The sequence below is a fragment of the Cokeromyces recurvatus genome (genome assembly GCF_025118155.1).
Source record: "Cokeromyces recurvatus strain NRRL 2243 chromosome Unknown BX663scaffold_5, whole genome shotgun sequence".
NCBI classification, from domain to species: domain Eukaryota; kingdom Fungi; phylum Mucoromycota; class Mucoromycetes; order Mucorales; family Mucoraceae; genus Cokeromyces; species Cokeromyces recurvatus.
In genome coordinates, this window is record NW_026251391.1 from 995,290 (window position 1) to 1,015,930 (window position 20,641).

Here is a 20,641-nt window from a genome sequence, read left to right on the forward strand (position 1 = left end):
AAAAAAAAAAAAAAAAAAAAAAAAGTTTGCATATATGATATGCACGTAAACTTTGTTTGCAAGACAAAATAGCCTATTTCTTCTTCTCCTTATTTGTCAAGTTTTATTATCTGTTAGTATCCCCCCCCCTTTTTTTGTTCTTTGTTTTACTTACTTGTTTTCTTTTTTAAATTTATAATGAAAGAATTAAATGATTATATAAATGAAACAAAGCAGATTCTAAAGCAAATAAAATGCATTATTTTAAACAGAAATAAAAATGTAATAATAATAATTGATGTATAAACAACAATACACTCTAAATATACTATTTAGTTAGATATTTGTTTATGGGAAACATTAGATTCAACTCTAGATATTTTATTTATTTTTATACCCAAGTTATTTATTGACAATGAAAATAACGTATCTCTTATTTTGTTGGAAGAAGATCATTTCACAACAATCATGAATGCAGCTACTTTAACATGTTCTATTATCAAAATTATTCTTTCTAAAATATATAATGATAACCATGCACATGGTTTAGATACGTTTATATTTATTCAACATTTCATGGATACAATTCAAAGAATGAAAACTGAACAGTCCTCTTGCTTGACAATAGAAGAAAAAAGAAATGACAAGGTAAATGAGGATGATGATAGAAGAAAGTAAAAAAAAAAAAAAAAAAAAAAAAAAAAAAAAAAAAAAAAAAGTTTATAATTAACATTTATATTATGTAATAAGATATTGATTATGTCACAACTAAATCAAATGATAAGGTCTTTATTATTTGTTTCATTAGTCATGTCAACAACCAGCACTTGTTATCATAATAAGAAAAGTAGATCGCGTCCTTTCCCTACTAATAAATTATTGACAACACCTCCTTTAACACCTAATTCATTGGATCAACCAGGTGAAAATGAAAAAAAAATATGTATAAATGTATATAAATATATTAAATAGAAAAGATGTATTTAATGATGTATATAGGAGACTATGATGACGACAGCAATTTGAACCTATTTTGTTATACTACTAATAATGATGAACAACACTTGATAAGAAGAAGGTATGTATGTATGTATTTATTTTATTTTATTCTTAATTCAAATAAATGATTTGTTTATTATAGTGAAAAGAATAATACGGGTAAATAATTATATACATGTATCTTTATATAAAAGATTGGCTGTAGTACAGTACTGATAATAAATGCTATGATTAGTTGGTAAAAGATGGATTCGTCATCTTTCTATTTTTAACAATAATGAAAAGGATGACGATAAAGAAAGAGGAGAAATAGAAGATTTAAATAATATTAATTGTATACAAACAGTCCCTTTACATGAGGTATGTATACAGACATACATTTCTATATAATGTCTTTTATGATAGATTGTGATTATATTAAATAAAGTAAGTAAAGCTGGTCTCTATTACAGACTCTGCTACTTCTTTTCAAAGGGGAAAGGAAGAATTAAATACAAGCAAGAAATTGAAACAAGGGAAAAGATATTTAAATTGGCTCAGGATCAATAAAAGGATGAAAAGATTACAAGAAAGCATTTTGCAGCCATTTACACTCTTATTAGTAGAAGAACAGAATAAGAAAAGACGAGAATCAATGATGCTATTTGAGGATGAATTACTTCGATATGTTGTTAAAGAAGAAAAGGAGGTTAAAGAAGGGTCTCGAATTTATATATCTGAAAATGGAAATCATGTTTTAATTATGGAAATTGTATCCAATTATAAATTACAAATTGTGGCAGGCACATTTGAAAAGTTATTTCAAAGATTAGCAGTTGATGATGAAAGACCTCAAGATGTTGATTACATTGATACCTTTATCTTGTGTCATCATTTCTTTACCAATCCTTGTGAATTACTAGAAAACTTGATGGAAAGATTTTATTTAGAAGCTACTTTATTATCCCCACCACAATTTAAAATACGGGAAAGATGTATTCAAGTCAAGTAAAGTATTCAATATATCATATAAAAGAGAGAAAGATGAATGGAATGGAATGAACTGGACTTGACTTACTCTTTTTATATACATCTATATATAGAATTTTAAACGTCATTCTAAGATGGATCAACTTACAATTTCAAGATTTTATGAATTATCCAATATTAATTTCTAGATTAAAGGCCTTTTTAATGGGTAATGTATTACGTGCTGGGTTCACGATTGAAGCTGATATGATTCAAAGAGAATTCAATCAACAAGTAAATACATGCTAATACTACCCATATTAAATCTTTTTTATTATTATTTCTTATTTATTTCTTATATTTAGAAATCAAAGTTAACTCAACCGTATTTATGTAATAGTCATATTACGACTACAACAGGAAGAAAACCTTCTATTACACCTAGCTTTCTATCATTTACTTCCTCTATTCAAACTACTCCATCACCTCCTGAATCACCTACATCATCCACAGAGGCTTCTCCTCCTCCTCCTTCTTCTATCTTGTTCACTTTAAACTCTAAAGATATTGCAAAATATCTAACACTCGCTGATTTCTATATCTTTAAATCGATTACAGTTCAAGATTATTTAAAGTTAAGCAAAGTAAAAGAAGTGAATTCGATTAGTCTAATGACAGAAAGAGCCAATAAACTAACGCAATGGATTATTTCAGAAATTAGTCTATATACAATAAATAGTAAACGAAGAAGAAGCATGATACACAAGATGATTGAAATAGCCAAGGTAATTTGTATCATCTCTTTTATTAGCATAACCAACAAACTAATACAAAATTTCTAGTATTGTCTCCATTGGAATAATTTTCATACTTGTATGATCATTACTATGGGTTTAACTCAATTAAAAGAATTTAGAGAGGAGATAACAAAGGAAGGTCAGGATGATCATCAGCCGTCTATTTCTACTCGTGATATGTTGGCTTATAAACAACTATTAAAATATTTGAATGTATGTCACAATATGAACTATTATCGAACAGCCTTGAAGAAAATAGTATCCTCTTCTATCAAAATACCCTGTATACCTTTCTTTCCTATCATCCTTAAAGATCTCACTTTTATACTTGAAGGAAATGAGACAAAGCGAAAAGATGGCTTGATTAACTTTACAAAGTTTCGAATCCTCATTCAATTCATTCATACTGTACTAGGCTATACTACTGAAAACTATTCATTTTCTACTGAATTAAATTATTTTCCATTCTTTAAACAATGTAAAATTGGACCTTCGTCTTCTACATTAGATCAACTTGCTTCTCTTTTAGAAGATCAAATATATCAAGAATATTAACAAAAGAAGTAAAAATAAAATAAATAAAAAATTACGTCACAGAACAGTGTGACCCTTTTTTTTTTTAATATGTGTATGTATACATTTAATGAAAATCGACATTTTGAATGAATGAATAAATAATAAAAAAAAGGCGCCACTCTTCAAAAAAAAAAAAAAAAAAATATTTTTTTTTTCTTCTTATTTTTATTTTATTTTTTTTTTTATTATTTCATTATTTCTTGTACCTTTTTTTTTTATTTTATTTATTTTTATTTTATTTTATTTTTCTCTACACAGTTATTAATATTTTTTTTACCCGGCTCTCTCTCTCTCTGTGTGTGTATATACGAGTGTGTGCGTGCGTGTGTGTGTGTGTGTGTGCGTGTGTGTGTGTATGTACGTGTGTATTTTTTTTTTGTAAGAAAAAAAAATATTTATCGTATAAAAGATATAACAATCGAGAAATTAATATACATAAATATTTTTTTTTTTTTTTTTTAAAAAAAACTGTAAAATACAGCTAAGGAGAAGAATAGAATAGAATAAATCAAATTAAAATCAAAATTAAATCAATTTTATGTATGTATGTATTTGTCATGATAAAATACATTCTATATAAACTCATATTTGTATGCAAAATTTGGTTGATTTATATATCTTTTTTTTTTTTTTTTCAAACTAATTTTTTTTATATAGATTCAAGGTAATAAATTATGCAAAAAAAAAATAATAATAATAATAATTATAGAAAATAATAATAATCATTCTTGTTCTTATAGATGCCATCAGATGAGGTTTGATTATTTTAAAGAAACCAATATGTATTTTCATTGTTAACCTTGTTTATAGGATGCTTGCTATATTTGTGAAGGAGATCGATCTACTTCAAAAAATCCAATCATTTTCTGTGATGGAAAAGGTAAAATTTTATTTACTAGACAATATATTTAATAAAACTAATTGAATTTAAAGGATGTAATATGCCTGTACATAAACGTAAAGTAGAAGAATATATCTTTATCTAGTACTTTCTTACTTACTTGTATATGATAGGTTGTTATAATGTTGAAGAAATTCCTGATGATGATTGGTTTTGTGACAGATGTGATAATAAGAGAAAAAAGAAAGCTACTGTAAATATATGAATGTGAATCATGATTCAAAAAAAAAAAAAAAAAAAAAAAAAAAAAAAAAAATAATGTTAAAAAAAAATAACTTTATGTATAGAATATTATTTGTTGTCCAATGCAAACAGGTGCAGTCAAGAAGACTGATGTAGCGGGCGAATTTATGCATGTCGTTTGTGCAATGTGGAATAAATTAATTGATGAAGGAAAACTTCCTTATTCTGTCCCTCGATCATTGTTAAATATACATGTAATTATTTTAATACTTTTATTATTTACAAGGAAACGAATGAATGAATGAATAAATTAACCTTCATTATAGGAATGTAAATATTGTCATCAAAACAAAGGATTATGTATTCAATGTGAGGAGCCCGGTTGTCAAATGTAAGCCTTTTTTTTTTTTTGTATATGTATACACATATAACTCATATTAACCTATATATGTTGATGCATTTCAAGTTATTTTCATGCTACTTGTGCAATTAATAATAGTCTTATTACACCTGCTGCCTTTGTTCCTCCTCATTTCTCTCCTAGATGTGGTCAACATCAGGCTCAAAACAAATCAATAGGCATGAAAAAGGGAAGACGTCTTCGTCCTTCTAGAGATTTATCAGACGATGAATCCGAGAATAGTGAAGAAGAAATAAAAAAGAAACAAATCATGATGCCTAGAAAGAAGCAAAAGTTATCATTACCATCACTATTATCGTCACCTATTAAAAAAGAAAACTCGAATAGAAATTTATTTTTTGAAAAAGAGGAAGAAGAAGAAGAAAAAGTAGACGGTAGTAGTAGTAGTAGTAGTAGTAATAGTAATAATGGTAGTGGTAATAGTAGCAGTAGTAGTGACGATGATATGGGTACATCATCAAGTAGTAAATCAAAATCATCTAATATGAGTAAAGTGAATTCATTGGCTATTCTCAATAACCGAACAGAAGATACGTCACATAGAGAAAGGTTAGAAGCGAAAAGAATGAATATAAAATCAATAGAAGAAATTAAATTATTGGGTAGTAGTGGTAAACAAAAATTACCAAATAATAATGGCATAATAAGAACAAATAACAACAATCCAACTATGATGACATCACCTATTAAAAAATATAAAGGACCGAGTATTATTAAAGATATTGAAGTAAGTATTTATTATGATTCTTATTCTTTCATAATAGTAATGAATTCCTATTTCATTTTAGATTCAAAATTCTCAGCAACGTTGGAATAGCAGTCATCAACAACCTATGACACCTTATGGAAATAACGCTTCATTTTTTGATAATTATGAACTTATGAAAAGGTAGAAGAAAAAAAAAAAGGAAAAGACGAATAAATACTAAATATTAATATGTTTCATACAAGTCAACGTAATAGTAGTAAATCAGTAGATAATAATTCAGAAGAATTATTAAAATTAAGAGAAGAAGTTAAAAGATTGAATGGATTCAAGAAATCAGTATCAGATATATTTCAAGGATTAAATGTACCACTTCAAGGATCTAATGTGCCTTCGCCTATAAATGATATCGAAAATTATGTGTCTTATTTACAACTTGTACTAAAACGTGTAGGTCCAATTCGCGAACAAGATCGAATTCAAATACAAGAATATGTTAAAAAACTTTAGCGCATTATTCCCAACAACAACAACAACAACTACTACTACTACTACTACCACTTATTAATAAAAGACTTTTTTTTGTTTTTGTTGTATTTGTATTACTTGATAGTGTTTGAGTTTGTACTACTTGTTAATAATTCAGGGCAATATAATAATAGAAGAATTCTATTATTAATAGATTTTTTATTGTCATTATTATCATCATCATTATCATAATTAAGCTATATTTAGACAAGTTTTGTATATAAAAATACGTGTGTGCTCAACACTTGTTATTATTATAGAATTACTAATAAGAAGATATAATTATAATTATTTATATATTTATATATTAAAAAAAAGAAGAAAAAGAAAAAAAAAATTAAAAAATTCTAGACCCAAAAAAGTGAAAGTTAGAAAAAAAATAAAAGAAAAAAAGCTATTTTTATATTATTGTTCATTTTTATCAACAACGACCACTATTACTTCAAATTCAGACAATGTTAGTTTTTTTTCTGGGCGAATCATAATTAATTTTCAGAAGTCTTGTTGAGACAAAATGTTGGTCGAACTAAAATGCAACTGTAGGCTAACAGGTCAACTATTTTTTTTTTTTTACCTCTTACATGGATGCTACTTACAAACAACCTTAAGAAGGTTTAGCTAGCGCATTATAAGAGAAGTCCATCTTTTGGTGTTGATTTAACTATACAATGGGAAACCAATTTACGACAGAGAAAATATGGGGATTATGGGAGTGAATTCTTAAAGATAGTCAGCTTCTCTAGCACTTGTACCACTAGAGCACTACACGAACTAAGAATGGAACTCAAAATTTATTTGTATATAACTTTTTACTTGGCCAACAAAGTTTCTATTGTTTAATGAAAGCGGAAGCAATTCTGCTCAATTCTGAAAAAAAAAAAGGGGGAGATCAAAATGAACAGCGTGTATAACAACCTATACATAGGAAAAACCTTGTTCTTTTTTTTTTTTCTCTTAGAGTATGATGACCTACAATCATGTTATCTATTGTGATATATATGCTGGAATAAATGTCGTTTGTAAAGGAAAACTGTGATGAAATCAACCTAATTTAAATGACTGATCCACCTACAATAATAAAGTGAGGCAATACAATAACATTAAAGTATGAAAAGATCCAATACAAAAGACAATAGATACTGCCCTGTAACTGAATGTAGAGATTAATGAATAATAAAAATAAAACACTTTGGGAGGCTAGTGTGTAGACGTGCTATATTGAATTGATATATTCGAGACTTGTGAAATACCAATTAGCAAGCCAATACTTTTGTATGCCTGGTTTGTCCGCAAATCTTCTTCTTTCTTTTTATTTTAAACAAAATGTGTACACCCATCTATGCTAATGTTGAGGCTTTTATACAGGCTAAGAAACAGCACAAGTATGAAAGCGTACAAGCAAAAGCTGTTAATGATAACACAAACAAACAATTTATGAAAAAGGGTAATATAAACTATATTGTTTGATAAACCAAACTTACTCAAACTATTAAAAGGTGTCAAAAGAAAGGATACTTATAAAGAAAAGAAAGATAAAGCAAATGCAAAAAGGGCAAGAAGCTCTACTTCTTCAAGCAATCAAAACTTACCCTATAAATCTTGCAACAATATGGGTCATTCTTCAGCAAGGACTAAAGAATGCCCAAACCATAACTTTACATTGAAAGAGTTACTAAACAGAAATCTTGGACTCAATTATCAAAGATACACTGTTTCTCTACCGCTGAAATAGTTTGTGTCCGCAACAAATCAAAATGTCTACATGCAAAATTTCCCGTAAGTGAGATTTTTTTTTTTTATCAAAAGGAGGTGAAGATATCTATTATAAAACATATAGTATTCAAACATGTCTCAGATGCAGTGCTTTCCTATGAGATACAACCAGCTATGAATGGCAACATTGCTTTTTCATTAAGTGAAGAAGCCCAAGGTAACATCCGTGCCCTCTCAAAACCATTGATTTTAGAAATTAGAAACCGATTACCTTCGTTTCCGATGACAAAAAGAAACTCTCAATAAAGCACCTTTTGGTATAATACCAGCATTAAGGCATATTCTGGTTAAATACGAAGCCTTAATTGAGGAAAACCCACAAACACAGCCTGGTTTACTAGAACAATCAGAGCAGACAAATCCACCAAATAGAAAAAGATCAAAAAAGAAGAAGGTTAAGAAGAATAAAAAGACAAGCAAAGACAATGAAAAGAAGTTCGTTCCACCCAGGCCCTTTAGTTTGTTTCCAAAACCAAGTCTTCGTTGGCGTTTTATAAAGATCGATAGCCAAAATTTAGATGGCATATTTCCTGGGGCTTTTTTTTTTTGGAAAAACAAGATGAAGAGACTCCTTTCCAACGGATACAAAGATGTTTCTTTGTCTACTTTGATTTTTCGAAATTAAACATTAACAGGCAAATGTTAACATTGTTTACAAGAAATAAGCACACTAATTTTAAATTTGAATAGTCTTGAAGGCTTAATAGACTTGCCTCATCGAAAAGGAAAGATGCTTTTTAAATAGCATATATACAGACGGATATACGTGCAGGATATCATTCTGTAGAAAAATACAGGCAACATTCTTATTAATGTCCCAAAAAAATACAACAAAAAAAGAAGAGGAAAGACGAAAAAAAAAAAAAAGAACACACAAGGAGAAGTTTGAGGAGGGCAACCGCCGCAAGATGCCGTTAGTTGTATTTGGCAATGGACTTAAAAACAAAAGCCAGGTAAAATTTAAAGGGCTAAAGCATGGTATATCAGAAAAGATATACAGGCAGCTGAAAATACGAGAAAAGCTTGGAGAATTGTTGCTTCTAGACATAGACGAATACAAAATATCCAAGGTAGAAAAATACATACATGTGGATATAATAAGCGTACTAATACAATATATTACACCTGTATTGTATAGACATGCAATTCCTGTCTTGAAACCAAGCTTCAAAACCTCGCATGTGGAAAGGGAGATGATGCACATAGAATCCATCAAATATTCATCTGCAAAAGTTGCTATATTTATTGGAATCGAGATGTGATGGCTGCAAAGAACATGTTAACCATTACTACATCAATCTGAAGCGGAAATGATCATCCCAATGTCTTCAAAAGACAAAGCGCTATCTCGAATGTGGTTGTTACATCCCATCTCGGTGGGGTGTCGACTTGAAGATCTTACAGGTAAAGCCAAATTTAAATTTTTACTTTGAACTTGTCTCTGATTTCCGTTTTTACATTTCCCAAAAAAGATAAACAAGACGTCTGAAAATTAATTTTGATTCGCCCAAAAAAAAAAAAAAACTTACATTGTCTGAATTTGAAGTAGTCTGAATTATTATTATTTAAAAAGGCGACTCCTTTTAATTTCATGCTGGTTGGTAAGGCACGTGAGAAGCTAAGAAAAAAAAAAAAAAAAAAGTTTATATTTTTACACTTTTTGATACTATTTTTAAAAGAAAAAATAATAATAAATTGAGTTTATATTTTATTTTTATTTTTTATTAGTTTATATATAAACACATATCAAGTATCTTTTTTTCCTCTCTTCTTTTTATTTATTTATTTATTTATTTACAAGTATTATTTCACATACATACATACACACATATACATATATAGAGAGGCATTCATATATACACACACTCATACACACATTCACTTATATATATATACATATCAATATACACTTGTAAAAATGGCTTTAACAATGAAATCAACGTCATCATGTTTAATAACACGAAAAAGGAAAAGAAGTGAAAAGACAGTTAGATTTGATGTTGAACATATAGTTATTATCGACACTTATTCAGCATCCGACTATGATCGTGGCTCTCCTTTTTCTTTACCGCCTATCCAATATAAAATAAACCCTGCTATACCCAAGCTATCATTGGAAATACCTTCTTCTCCTTCTGCATTTGATTCTGAAGCAAGCAGTCCTGATATAGAAACACCTATAGCAACAACAACAACAGAGTTTATTATAAATAAGAAAAATAATAAAAAGAGACCCAAGCTTACGATTAATACAACAAGTCTATCTACAGAAGGTCCACTCTTTTTTACAAAATTATCAACAAATCATTACAGACATTCAACGATTGAAGAAGAAGATTACTCAAATGATTATCTTGTGCCAATGACTGCTCCAGCTGTAGCAACTACATTTTCTTATTAAGCATTCGTTCTCTTTTTATTTCTTGTCATATCATTTAACATTAGTAACTTATCCCTCACCTTCTTCTCTTTCTTTTCTTGATTACTATTTACTATTATTACTAATTATCGTTTTGTTTTATTCTAATAATACATTTATACTATTTATATAATACAGAATATAATGTAGAACTTTGGCTATAATTAGCCAATACTCTATTTATTTATTTTTTTTGTTATCGTTGTATATAATAATAAAAAAAAATTGATTTTGTTTTTATACATGTTTGTAGTTAGACTTTTTTTTTTCTATTTATTATTATTAGGTATTAGTGGTACGAATGAATATCTTTTCCCTTTTTCTTGTATCTTATTTGTATTACCATACGCAAAACATATGTATATTAAAGGTACTCTTATAAAACAAATTTATCTATCTTTTTCTATCTATGGTTTGGTCTATATTTAATTTCATTAAAGGATAATAGCAAGTGCTACATTATAAATAGAATATATTTCTGTTTTAAATAGCTGAAGAAGCATGGCTTTTTTTTTCTTTTTTCTTTTTTCTTTTTTTTTTTTTTTTTTTTTCATTAAATAATAATAATCACCTAAAATTGGAGGGCTCTGCAGATCCCAATATATGAATTATAAACACCGAAGATCTGTACAAAGTTTCTCGGTAAAATCTCAAACAAATGATAATGTCACAATAGAATAAATAAAAAGAAAAGGGAGAGAGAGAGAGAGAGTGAGTGAGAGAGAGTGAGTGAGAGAGAGTGAGAGAGAGTGAGAGAGAGTGAGAGAGGGAGGAGAGATATTAAGTTAAAAAAAATAATAGAAATGAAATTCTTATTTTTTTATATAAATATACATGTATATTTTTTTTTAAAAAAAAATACATAAACATATAAATAAAAAAGTTTTTTTGCACGTCATAGAAACAAAAATTATACATAGTACTAAGTATTTTTAAAAAAGAAAACACGTGAAATAATATATTCAAATAGTATTAACATGTACATTGTAGTTTAAAATCTACTGCTTGTATAGTAAATCGTAAACAATAAAAGATGTTTTGTGTGTATATTCCTGCTGTTGATTCACATGTCCTACTAATCTTTTTTTTTTTTTTTTTTGAATGACTTGACTTGAAATTCAGACGATGGTATTATAACAAAAAGAAAAAAAAAAAGCTCAGATTCAGAAAAATAGACGTTTATATTTGAATAGATGCATCTATTTATATTGATAAACAAAAAGATTTTTGTTTCTTTTTCAATCAATCCATCTATAATCATAATCACTTTCACGCGTCTTGTGCTACATGATTTAAAAAGGAAAAAACTTTTATCAAATATGGCTGTCACTAAAAATAAAATAGTATCATCGGGATAAAAATATCGGAAATAACAACAGTTTCTGGTCGTTTTAATATATGAAGTTGAAACCGCCTTTCTTCACTACCTATTCTATTGAAATTATACGAACTAAAAGTCATTTATATTTTGAAATATATAAATATAAATATGCATATATGAAAGGAGAAAAAAAAAGTGCCTGTGTGGCTGAAGTCTTTTTTTTTTTTTTTTTTTGTCTATTGAGATATCAAGTAATATAAAATCCTTATACAACTTATATCTTGCGTCTTCTTGTTTCTATAATCGTATTATATAACTTTAAAATAAATACTTATCTTAAAGCCTGTTGTTAAAATATTAAGGTTATCTTGTTCCTTTTGATGATTTTATTTTCTTCATAGTATTGATTTTTTGAACCAGTCAAGGTGAGGTTATTATATTACATGTCATTTTTTTTTTCTATGTCGCCGCTGTAAAAATTTTGACGGATTATTATTGTATGTCTGTGTGGGGGGGTGAGGAGGAGGAGGAAAGGGAAAAAAAGAGGTAAATCCCCCTGGTTTTATCTATTTTTAGAGGAATTCATTCAATGTGACTTTTTTTTGAGACAATTATTAATTCTTCCTTCCCAACTACTTTCTTTTAATAATAAGACATGCATGTTATTATTTAAATAAGGGGGTTATTCTTATTTTATAACATCTATTTAATAAACTTGACTAGCCGTCTATTATTTAGGAGGAAAATAAGAAAAAATCTATTCTATTTATAGGTTTATTATTCAAACATTTGGTATATTGTTAAAGTTAGATCAAGAAAAAAAAAAGGCCTTTGAGTAACACGATGAAAATCAAAAATACAAATAAGCTAGGAACCAGTGTCCTCGTAGACAGGATGATAGCACCATCACTACTGACAAGTTTACTCAGCCCATATAATAAAATAGGTATCAACATCTTTTTATTAGTATAACCTGTAAATGGTTAAAGTCATCTTGCAAATAGCCAGATTTTGATAATGTAGGACGATATTTATTTATAATTTTAGACAACTTGCAATATGAAGATGATGCAAGCGATAAAGAAGATTCAAGTTAACAATAATGTATCTATCTGCCTTTTTTTTCAATTAGAAACTGCAATACATGCCATGTTCTCTACAAGAATATCGTCGTTAAGATCTGCTTCCATTCAAGTTTGAAAAACGTATAATTTTACCTAAAAGAAAAGGTGATCAGAGCACGTTAAATGTGTATCAGCTTTAACTATTTGCTTTTTTTTTTCTTTCATGGAATACATATATAATATTATCTACTGCAAGATTCAGTTTATTTTATTTATTTTTTGAACAGTTAAAAGCTTTGTTGAATTACAGCGCTTGATGCATTTTAGTTGCTTTGAATAAAAGTAGTCTTATGTCTTTGATTGTATCTTTGAATTATAGCGTCTTAATGGGAATACTATTTGTAGCTATAAATACACTCTTTCTGTTAGAAAAGGACCATAGTCTATTGAAAATCTATCTTCTAGTTACTGTAGTTAATGATCAGCAGTGATTCTCTTATTATTGATTGATATTCATATTCATCAAAACTAATTAAATTTGTTTTGCAACAAGAACGCCTGAACTTTAATTTTTTTTTTTTTTCCAATTTAACATTCAAAAGTTTGTTTTGATGACAGAACAAATTTACTAGCATAAAAAGTGCTGGTTTCACTCGCTTACGTATTTTTATTTTTATTTTTATTTATTTATTTATTTTTTATAAGCTTATTTTATTTATTCAAAAATAATAATAATAGAAGAATGGAATCACTATCTAACATACCATGTTCTGCATTAACTGATGCTTTAACAGCTTTAGCTACAAACACTCAACCAGGGAAAAGAAATTCAACTGTAAAAACTATTCCTCGTGCACAGCATACTTCCTATCTAACTGACACTGCAGATGCTGTCAGAGAAGTAGCTAGAAAAATGGGTAAAATCAAACAATCTGTTTTCAGCTTTTTTTTTTCTCTCTTTCTTTTTTTCTTTCTTTCTTTCTTTCTTATTTACAATTACGTACCTGTTTTATAGGCAAAACACGATTAAAATGGGATAATCCCAAGAGTGTCATGATCATCACAAAGCCTGGTGATTGTTCACTCATCAAAATGACCCGTGATATGGCTTTGTATTTAATTGAAATGCCTCGTGAAGATAATTGTGGCATCACTTGGTAAGATCATTCATATTTTTATTTATTTATTTACTTATTTTATTACTGTTATTACTCATATAGTTTCGTGGATGAAAAGTTGAAAAATTCAAAACGATTTAAATACGATAAAATTATTAAAAATCATCCAAAAGCTCAAGATAAACTTAAATTTTGGACACCTGAGTTATGTGCTTTACAACCAAAATCCTTTGATTTCATCATTACAGTAAAGTATATAATATAATATTTATATATATATACATATATACACGCACATGTACATATACATACACACACATACATAATACTCAAATATACAAATATATATTAGCTTGGTGGCGATGGTACTGTCTTATTCTCTTCTTGGTTATTTCAAAATTATATTCCTCCTGTTATTCCCTTTCACTTAGGTTCACTTGGATTTTTAACTCCATTCGATTTTGATCGCTATAAACTTCATTTACACAACGCTATTGATCGTGGTGTTCGAATTAATTTGAGAGGTCGTTTGACTTGTACAGTGTATCGTCGAGTTCTTCATTCAGATTGTAAATCACCTGAGGAAGCGAAATCAATTCCATTACGTAACGTTGTGCGAGATCCTGTAACAGGTAAAATTTCTATTGGGGGCTGGTGTCAAGAAATTAAAAAGCATCGTCAAAAGAAGAAGAAATTTGGTGAAGTAGATGGTGACGATATTGATGAAGAAGAAGAAAGATGGTTAGCATCTCAAGATTTATCTAATCAACAGCAGCAGCCTGATGCTATCTTGATTGGTGAACATCGTCAAGTACCTTGTTATACTACAATTCCAGTTGAAAAATATCATGTCATTAATGATTTAGTTGTTGATCGTGGGCCCAGTCCTTATGTGAGTCTATTAGAATTATTTGGCGATGATAAGCATTTAACAACAGTGCAAGCGGATGGATTAGCTATTTCTACTCCTACTGGCAGTACTGCCTATTCTGTAAAATATTTATTTATACTATATGTGTTTGTATAAATATCATAAAACTAATTTTTTTTTATTATTATTATTAAAAAAGCTTTCAGCAGGTGGTTCGCTTACTCATCCAGATATTCAAGCTATATTAATTACACCTATTTGTCCTCATACACTTTCTTTTCGTCCTACTCTTGTACCTGATTCAATGGAATTGCGTATATGTGTACCTTTTAATTCTCGAAATACAGCTTGGGCAAGTTTTGATGGTCGTGGAAGAATTGAATTAAAACAAGGAGATCATATTAAAGTAACAGCTTCGAGATATCCATTCCCAACCGTTTGTAAAGAGGATCAAGCAACGGATTGGTTTAATTCACTTCAAAATTGTCTTCATTGGAATAAACGTGAAAGACAAAAATCGTTTGCTGTTGTTGAATCGCATGCTGCTCGTAACCAAAGTAAAACATCCTTTTCTTCTACAGCCAGTCGAAACAGTAGTTTTACACAACTATCACAATCACCTAAAACAACAACAACGACGAATACCTTCCCTCTACCGGTACGTAGTGATACTCAGTCACCTCCTTATAACACTACTACTCAGTCAACACAGCGTAAGTCCTCTGCTACTTCTTCTGTAGTCTCTTCTTCCTCCGATCATGATCAAATCTTTGGTTACTTTGAAGATGATGATGATTCAAATAGTTGTGATCATTACCATACTGGAATAGGTAATAATGGTCGTCGTCGAAGCAGTGTTCATCATTATCATCATCCACCCGAAACTTCCTCTTCCTCTAGTAGCATTAGTTTTGAATCTACTGATGAATTTGAAAGTGATGATGAAAGTGATTTCTATGAGGATGGGTTTAAAGGTTGGACAGATGAAGAGATTGTCAAGTCAAGATATATGGCTAATATTACAAAAGAGCTTGAAAAAGTGTCTATAAAATATACGAACAAGTTTGAAATTCCTGAATGAATTGGTTTTATATATTCCAATATTATATAACTCTTGTAAATAGGACTACCACTACTACACACATCATGTAAAATAAAGATACACACATATATATATAAACACACAACTCTAGCGGCATGAAAATAATAATAATTTGAATGATATCATTTGCATTGATAGCATAAACATGATCTTTCTATAATATCCATTTGATAATTTATATACATATAGATGATTGCGTGCATTTTAGTGATATTATATACAATAATAACATAACATGGATAACACATATGTATGTATGTTCTTTAGAGCCTTTTACGAGAGAAAAGGAGAGGGGGGGGGAAACTAATCACCTCCTCGTATTATTCTCTCTTTATGTTATCCTTTCCCTCCTCCATCTATACATTCGTTTTATATAAATACATACATATATATACATGATATTTATAAAGCTTTAACCTAATTATTCCTCTTTTTTTTTTGTTACGTGCTCGAGAAAACAATTATAACTTGTGTATACACATAACTCTTATTCAAAACCATAAAAGAAAAAAAATCTTTCTTTACATACTATACTATATTAATAACAATAAAAAAGAATATAATATACAAAAACGAGATAGAGCGAGAATTATGAAAATATAATATGTACATATAATTTTTTTTTTTTTAAAAAAAAAGAAAAATCATTTTTCTTAGAGTCCAGAGGTAACAGTACCATTACCGATAAAATGGAAATTAGCAGAATAAGCATAATATTCGTAGCTGGCACCGTTCTCACCAAGACGAACAAAGTAGTTACCAGTGGCATAATCAGGAAGGGGATAGAACTAATTAACAAAAAGGAAATCGAAAAAAAAATAAATAAATAAAATGCAATTTATAAATCAATTATATATTTATATATAACTTACAGTAGCTGCAATGAATTCACAAGGAACCAAGTTACCATTGGCAGTCAAGTTAGCTACGAAACTTGATGAAAAAAAAAAAAAAGGCATAAGTATAACATACTAAGACAGATATATAAGGTGTGTGTGTGTGTGTGTGTGTGTGTTTTACTTACATAGCATTATCGCTAGGACCAGTTAACAAGTGGATTTCACACTTCTTGCCTGCTTCATCAGGAGTAGAGGTCCAAGAAACGGTACCACTTTTACCAGATTCCCAAGTAGTTGCACTCCAAGGTTCAAGAATCTATATAAATAATGCTTGTGCGTTAGACATGTACCTTTAAATAAAATTAAACTACACTATACAGTAAAACTAGCAGAAACTGCAGTAGCCAAGGCAGCGAAAATAGCAGCAGTAGTAAACTTCATTTTTTTTTTTTGTATATGTATTAAAGAAAAAGAAATAGAAAAGCTTGAACTACTTTTTATTTTTTTTTAAAAAAAAAAAAAAAGAAAAAAAGGATGATTTCAGGGTTTTATACATTTGAAACTTTTTTTTTTTTTTTTTTGAATTATGATAGCTGACTTTATTTTTGTTACTACCTCGTGCCAATATAAACTTTAGTTTTCGTCAGTGCGATTTTTTTTTTTAATTCTGTAATTTTCTACAACAGTAATTTTGTTACTATAACAAAGTTTATATTTAATTCTGTCACTATGACAAGTTACGTAATTGCTATTATGTACATTATATTATCTTTCTACTATATGTAATTAAAAAATATAAATAAATGTAATATATAGATATATTATCCTTTTTTTTTTATTTGTGTCAGATATATGGCCTTTTTTTTTTTTTTTTCTATCCCGAAATTTATTCAAATTTAAAGAAGAAATTGACATTGTTGTATTGATAACAATTATTATGATCATTATTTATTTTACCTATTAAGATGCATATTATATTTAATATCAATGTTAAACTATTTCTTTTTTTGTTTTTTGTTTTTGTTTTCTTAAAAAAAAAAGCATTGTATAGAATAAGGTTCCTGATTAAACCAAATAATTTAAATGATTATTTTTTATTTTTCTGGGAACAAAAAAATTTTTTTTTCTTTTTTTTTTTTTTCAATGATGATAGTAATAAAGATCATGAGTGTAATAAACAATTATGTAAATTAATTATGACACTATGAATATATTCTGCTATACCATTATGACATACGCGTCTATTATAATTAAGCTATATCTGATAATATTAGTGTTAATAACATATACAATAAACAGATAGATGTATATATAAAGGAAAATATGAGGATAGTTTATAACGCGATAAAAAAAAAATGCATGCATATCAGTAGTAAAATATTCATATTTTTTTTTTTTTTTTTTTTTTTAAAAAAAAAAAACAAAAGAGTAAGTGATACACTTTCTGCTGTTTTGTTTGAATGATGTATTATGTACAATTTAAAAATAGACTTGATTATTTTAAAAGGAGAATTGAATTCTAAGATATCATCGTCTGAACAAGTTTTCATGCAAATAATAGGAAAATACCTCAAAATCCTATTTTATACAACTGTTTATGAAATATACTTATTTGTACATATTCAAAATAAATAGTTACTTTTATCCATTGGAAAGATAAAATGTATATCTTGTGTAATTGAATTAGTGAAATCATTATTACATTGAAATTATGATTTAAACATATTTTGATAATACTATTACTAATAATAATAAAAAAAAAAAAAAAAAAAGAGAGAAGGATGGCTTCTAGATATAACATTACATAAACGTGTATGCGTGTAGTTCCCTTTTACAAAATATAAGATATACCAGCAAACTCATAGGCAAATTAAGAAAATTTTGCTTAACAGCAAAAATGCATCTGTGTAAAGTAGTAAGAATCGTTATAGTTACACAGATAATTGTTTATGCATACTTCTTTTTTTTTTCCTTTTTGTAAAACTTATTTATTTACAAGTAATTCTTTAGGATATTCCCATCAATAAATCTAGATGGAATATAAAAGATAGAGTTGTTTATCTCTTAAAAGAAAAAAAAAAAAAAAAAAAGACCGGCAGCAACAGTATTAGTTTATTAGCGGATCTGCTTGTATTTAATGAAGCTATGCTACTATGGACGCTTGCTGTTGGCAGTTATTATCATGATTGATAAAATATGACTTGATTGTTATACTATTACAAGTAATACGGATACATGGATAAAGAGAGACTCTATGATATGTATTACAAAAGCTTTGATTTCCTATTGCTGCATTAGCTCACTTTTTGTTTTGTTTTTTACGCTATTAAGGTTAAATAAATAATAATAAAGCAACTGATTTTGGGTCAATAATAAAGATGAATAAACTGATACAAGTCAAAAGTTACGACTACATGATTTACTCATATTTATGTATATATTTTTCCATTTTTCTAAAAAAGAATAAAAATTCCAGAACAAGTCTATTAGAACAGACATGAAACACTCACAATGCCGCTGCTATTTTCCTTGTCAAAATATAGAAAATTAAAAAAAAAGGAAAGGAAAGGAAAGGAAAAAGAAAACGGAATGCATTATAGAAAACAAATAAAGTAATAGTTATATCATTAGTATTATGGGCATGAACATGAAAGGAAAGAACTATTTTATATTTCCTCCTGCTATTATCTTTCTTATATAATCATTTATTACGTTTATTAACAAATGGTTACAAATAGTCAAAAAAAAAAATTTTTTTTCTATTATGATTGTCTCCCTATGAATACTAGTCTTTGGGAGAGAGGGGAGGGGGAGGGAAGAGAGCTATACTGTCTCTTCTTTCTGTGCTGTGTTGGTGATCAAATTGAAGATGGTGTTCGTTGCTACTGATAAAGGTGCTCATGAATCCATGAACATGATCCATATCTTTACTAATCCCCTTATTCGTCATATTGCCTTCACTATTCTTGCTCTTCATGTCATTCAACAAATGAATGGTATTAATGCTGTCATGTATTACTCTACGACTATCAATAATATGTATGTCCTTCTCTGCTGAAATGTCCAAGTGCATGGCTATTGTCATTACCGTTGTCAACTTTGCCACTACTATTCTTTCTTTAATCCTTGATTGATCATATGGGTCGCCGTTCTCTTTTGCTGATTGCTGAAACAGGTGCCTGTATCTTTTTTTGTGTCTTGTTAATCATTGGTTATGTCTATAGCTTCTTGGGACCTCTTTTGGAGTCGTCGCCGTCTTTAGTTATGTTGTTTCATTTGCTATTATCCCATGGATGGTTACTTCTGAAGTGACACCTACCTATGTCTCTTCTGCTGTTGGTGCTGTTGCCACTGCAAGCAGTCAACTGGGCTACTGACTTTGTCATTGGGTCAGTGTTTCCCTCTTGTCTTTGAAGGCATTAAAGGTTACTCTTTCGCTATCTTTGCGAGTATTGCTGTACTTACTTTTTATTTCACTTACCCTAGAGTCCCTGAAACCAGGGATCATCGCTCTCTTGAAGACATCGTCAAAGGCTTTGAAAAGAACTCTTACTTTCGTTGTCTATAGGATATATGCGCACATATGCACATGTATATTCATTAACATTACCCTATATTTGTATATTTGTATATGTTTATAATAGTTCTCATAAATAAATGCTTATTTCTAACTTTTTACCAGGTGTGTACCTTTATATATGTATATATTTATATGTATCTAAAATATGTATAGGTCCTCTTTCATTTTTAAAGACAATAAATCTTCTTTACATGGATATAAAAGTCAATCTTTAAAAATAATGTGTTTAAGAGAAAGAAGTGAAAACGAAGAGGGGGAAAGGCTATAAACTTGTTTATTTGTATATACATATTATTAATGAAAGGAATTGGCAATAATACATGCATTTGTTTTTTTTTTGTTTTTTTTAAATAAAATAAAATAAAGTTTAATACAATACTAACAGATCCAAACGGCATAATATAGAGTTCATTTAAATGATAATAATAAGACTTACTATTTTTTTTTTCGAATTGTATACAAACAGTTAAAGGTTATACTTGCTGTTTTTGCTTACTGTGTTTGGAATAGGTGTAC

The 20,641-nt window shown here is 28.4% G+C and overlaps 6 protein-coding genes across 6 annotated transcripts; 5 read left to right on the forward strand and 1 right to left on the reverse strand.

Moving 5' to 3' along the window:
- Position 1: 1 nt before the first annotated feature.
- Positions 2-3,320, forward strand: BX663DRAFT_500820 (ras guanine nucleotide exchange factor domain-containing protein). Its single transcript, XM_051526384.1, has 11 exons — positions 2-112; positions 185-261; positions 316-627; positions 730-901; positions 979-1,057; positions 1,121-1,137; positions 1,214-1,338; positions 1,415-1,965; positions 2,061-2,220; positions 2,292-2,711; positions 2,769-3,320. The coding sequence occupies exons 3-11, from the start codon at positions 448-450 to the stop codon at positions 3,276-3,278; spliced, it is 2,214 nt and encodes a 737-aa protein (XP_051385747.1). The 5' UTR covers positions 2-112; positions 185-261; positions 316-447; the 3' UTR covers positions 3,279-3,320.
- A 432-nt stretch (positions 3,321-3,752) lies between these two features.
- Positions 3,753-6,112, forward strand: BX663DRAFT_293039 (uncharacterized protein). The gene is made up of 12 exons (XM_051522016.1): positions 3,753-3,843; positions 3,957-3,963; positions 4,040-4,054; positions 4,110-4,179; positions 4,233-4,256; positions 4,314-4,393; positions 4,488-4,637; positions 4,710-4,774; positions 4,850-5,353; positions 5,411-5,531; positions 5,593-5,693; positions 5,756-6,112. Exons 3-12 carry the CDS (start codon positions 4,040-4,042, stop codon positions 6,018-6,020), a joined length of 1,395 nt encoding a protein of 464 aa, XP_051385748.1. The 5' UTR covers positions 3,753-3,843; positions 3,957-3,963; the 3' UTR covers positions 6,021-6,112.
- Positions 6,113-7,792: 1,680 nt separating this feature from the next.
- BX663DRAFT_541169 (uncharacterized protein) lies at positions 7,793-8,869 on the forward strand (the record flags this gene model as incomplete). The annotated part of the gene is made up of 4 exons (XM_051530769.1): positions 7,793-7,814; positions 7,876-7,968; positions 8,081-8,446; positions 8,502-8,869. 3 exons carry the CDS (start codon positions 7,793-7,795, stop codon positions 8,434-8,436), a joined length of 471 nt encoding a protein of 156 aa, XP_051385749.1. The 3' UTR covers positions 8,437-8,446; positions 8,502-8,869.
- Positions 8,870-9,588: 719 nt separating this feature from the next.
- On the forward strand, positions 9,589-10,435 carry BX663DRAFT_500833 (uncharacterized protein). Its single transcript, XM_051526385.1, has one exon. It carries the CDS (start codon positions 9,730-9,732, stop codon positions 10,210-10,212), a length of 483 nt encoding a protein of 160 aa, XP_051385750.1. The 5' UTR covers positions 9,589-9,729; the 3' UTR covers positions 10,213-10,435.
- Positions 10,436-13,257: 2,822 nt separating this feature from the next.
- On the forward strand, positions 13,258-15,808 carry BX663DRAFT_500835 (ATP-NAD kinase-like domain-containing protein). Its single transcript, XM_051526386.1, has 5 exons — positions 13,258-13,532; positions 13,631-13,772; positions 13,836-13,980; positions 14,086-14,724; positions 14,804-15,808. The coding sequence occupies exons 1-5, from the start codon at positions 13,358-13,360 to the stop codon at positions 15,683-15,685; spliced, it is 1,983 nt and encodes a 660-aa protein (XP_051385751.1). The 5' UTR covers positions 13,258-13,357; the 3' UTR covers positions 15,686-15,808.
- A 551-nt stretch (positions 15,809-16,359) lies between these two features.
- BX663DRAFT_549728 (uncharacterized protein) lies at positions 16,360-16,986 on the reverse strand (the record flags this gene model as incomplete). The annotated part of the gene is made up of 4 exons (XM_051531167.1): positions 16,360-16,494; positions 16,579-16,639; positions 16,731-16,861; positions 16,924-16,986. 4 exons carry the CDS (start codon positions 16,984-16,986, stop codon positions 16,360-16,362), a joined length of 390 nt encoding a protein of 129 aa, XP_051385752.1.
- Positions 16,987-20,641: the final 3,655 nt, after the last annotated feature.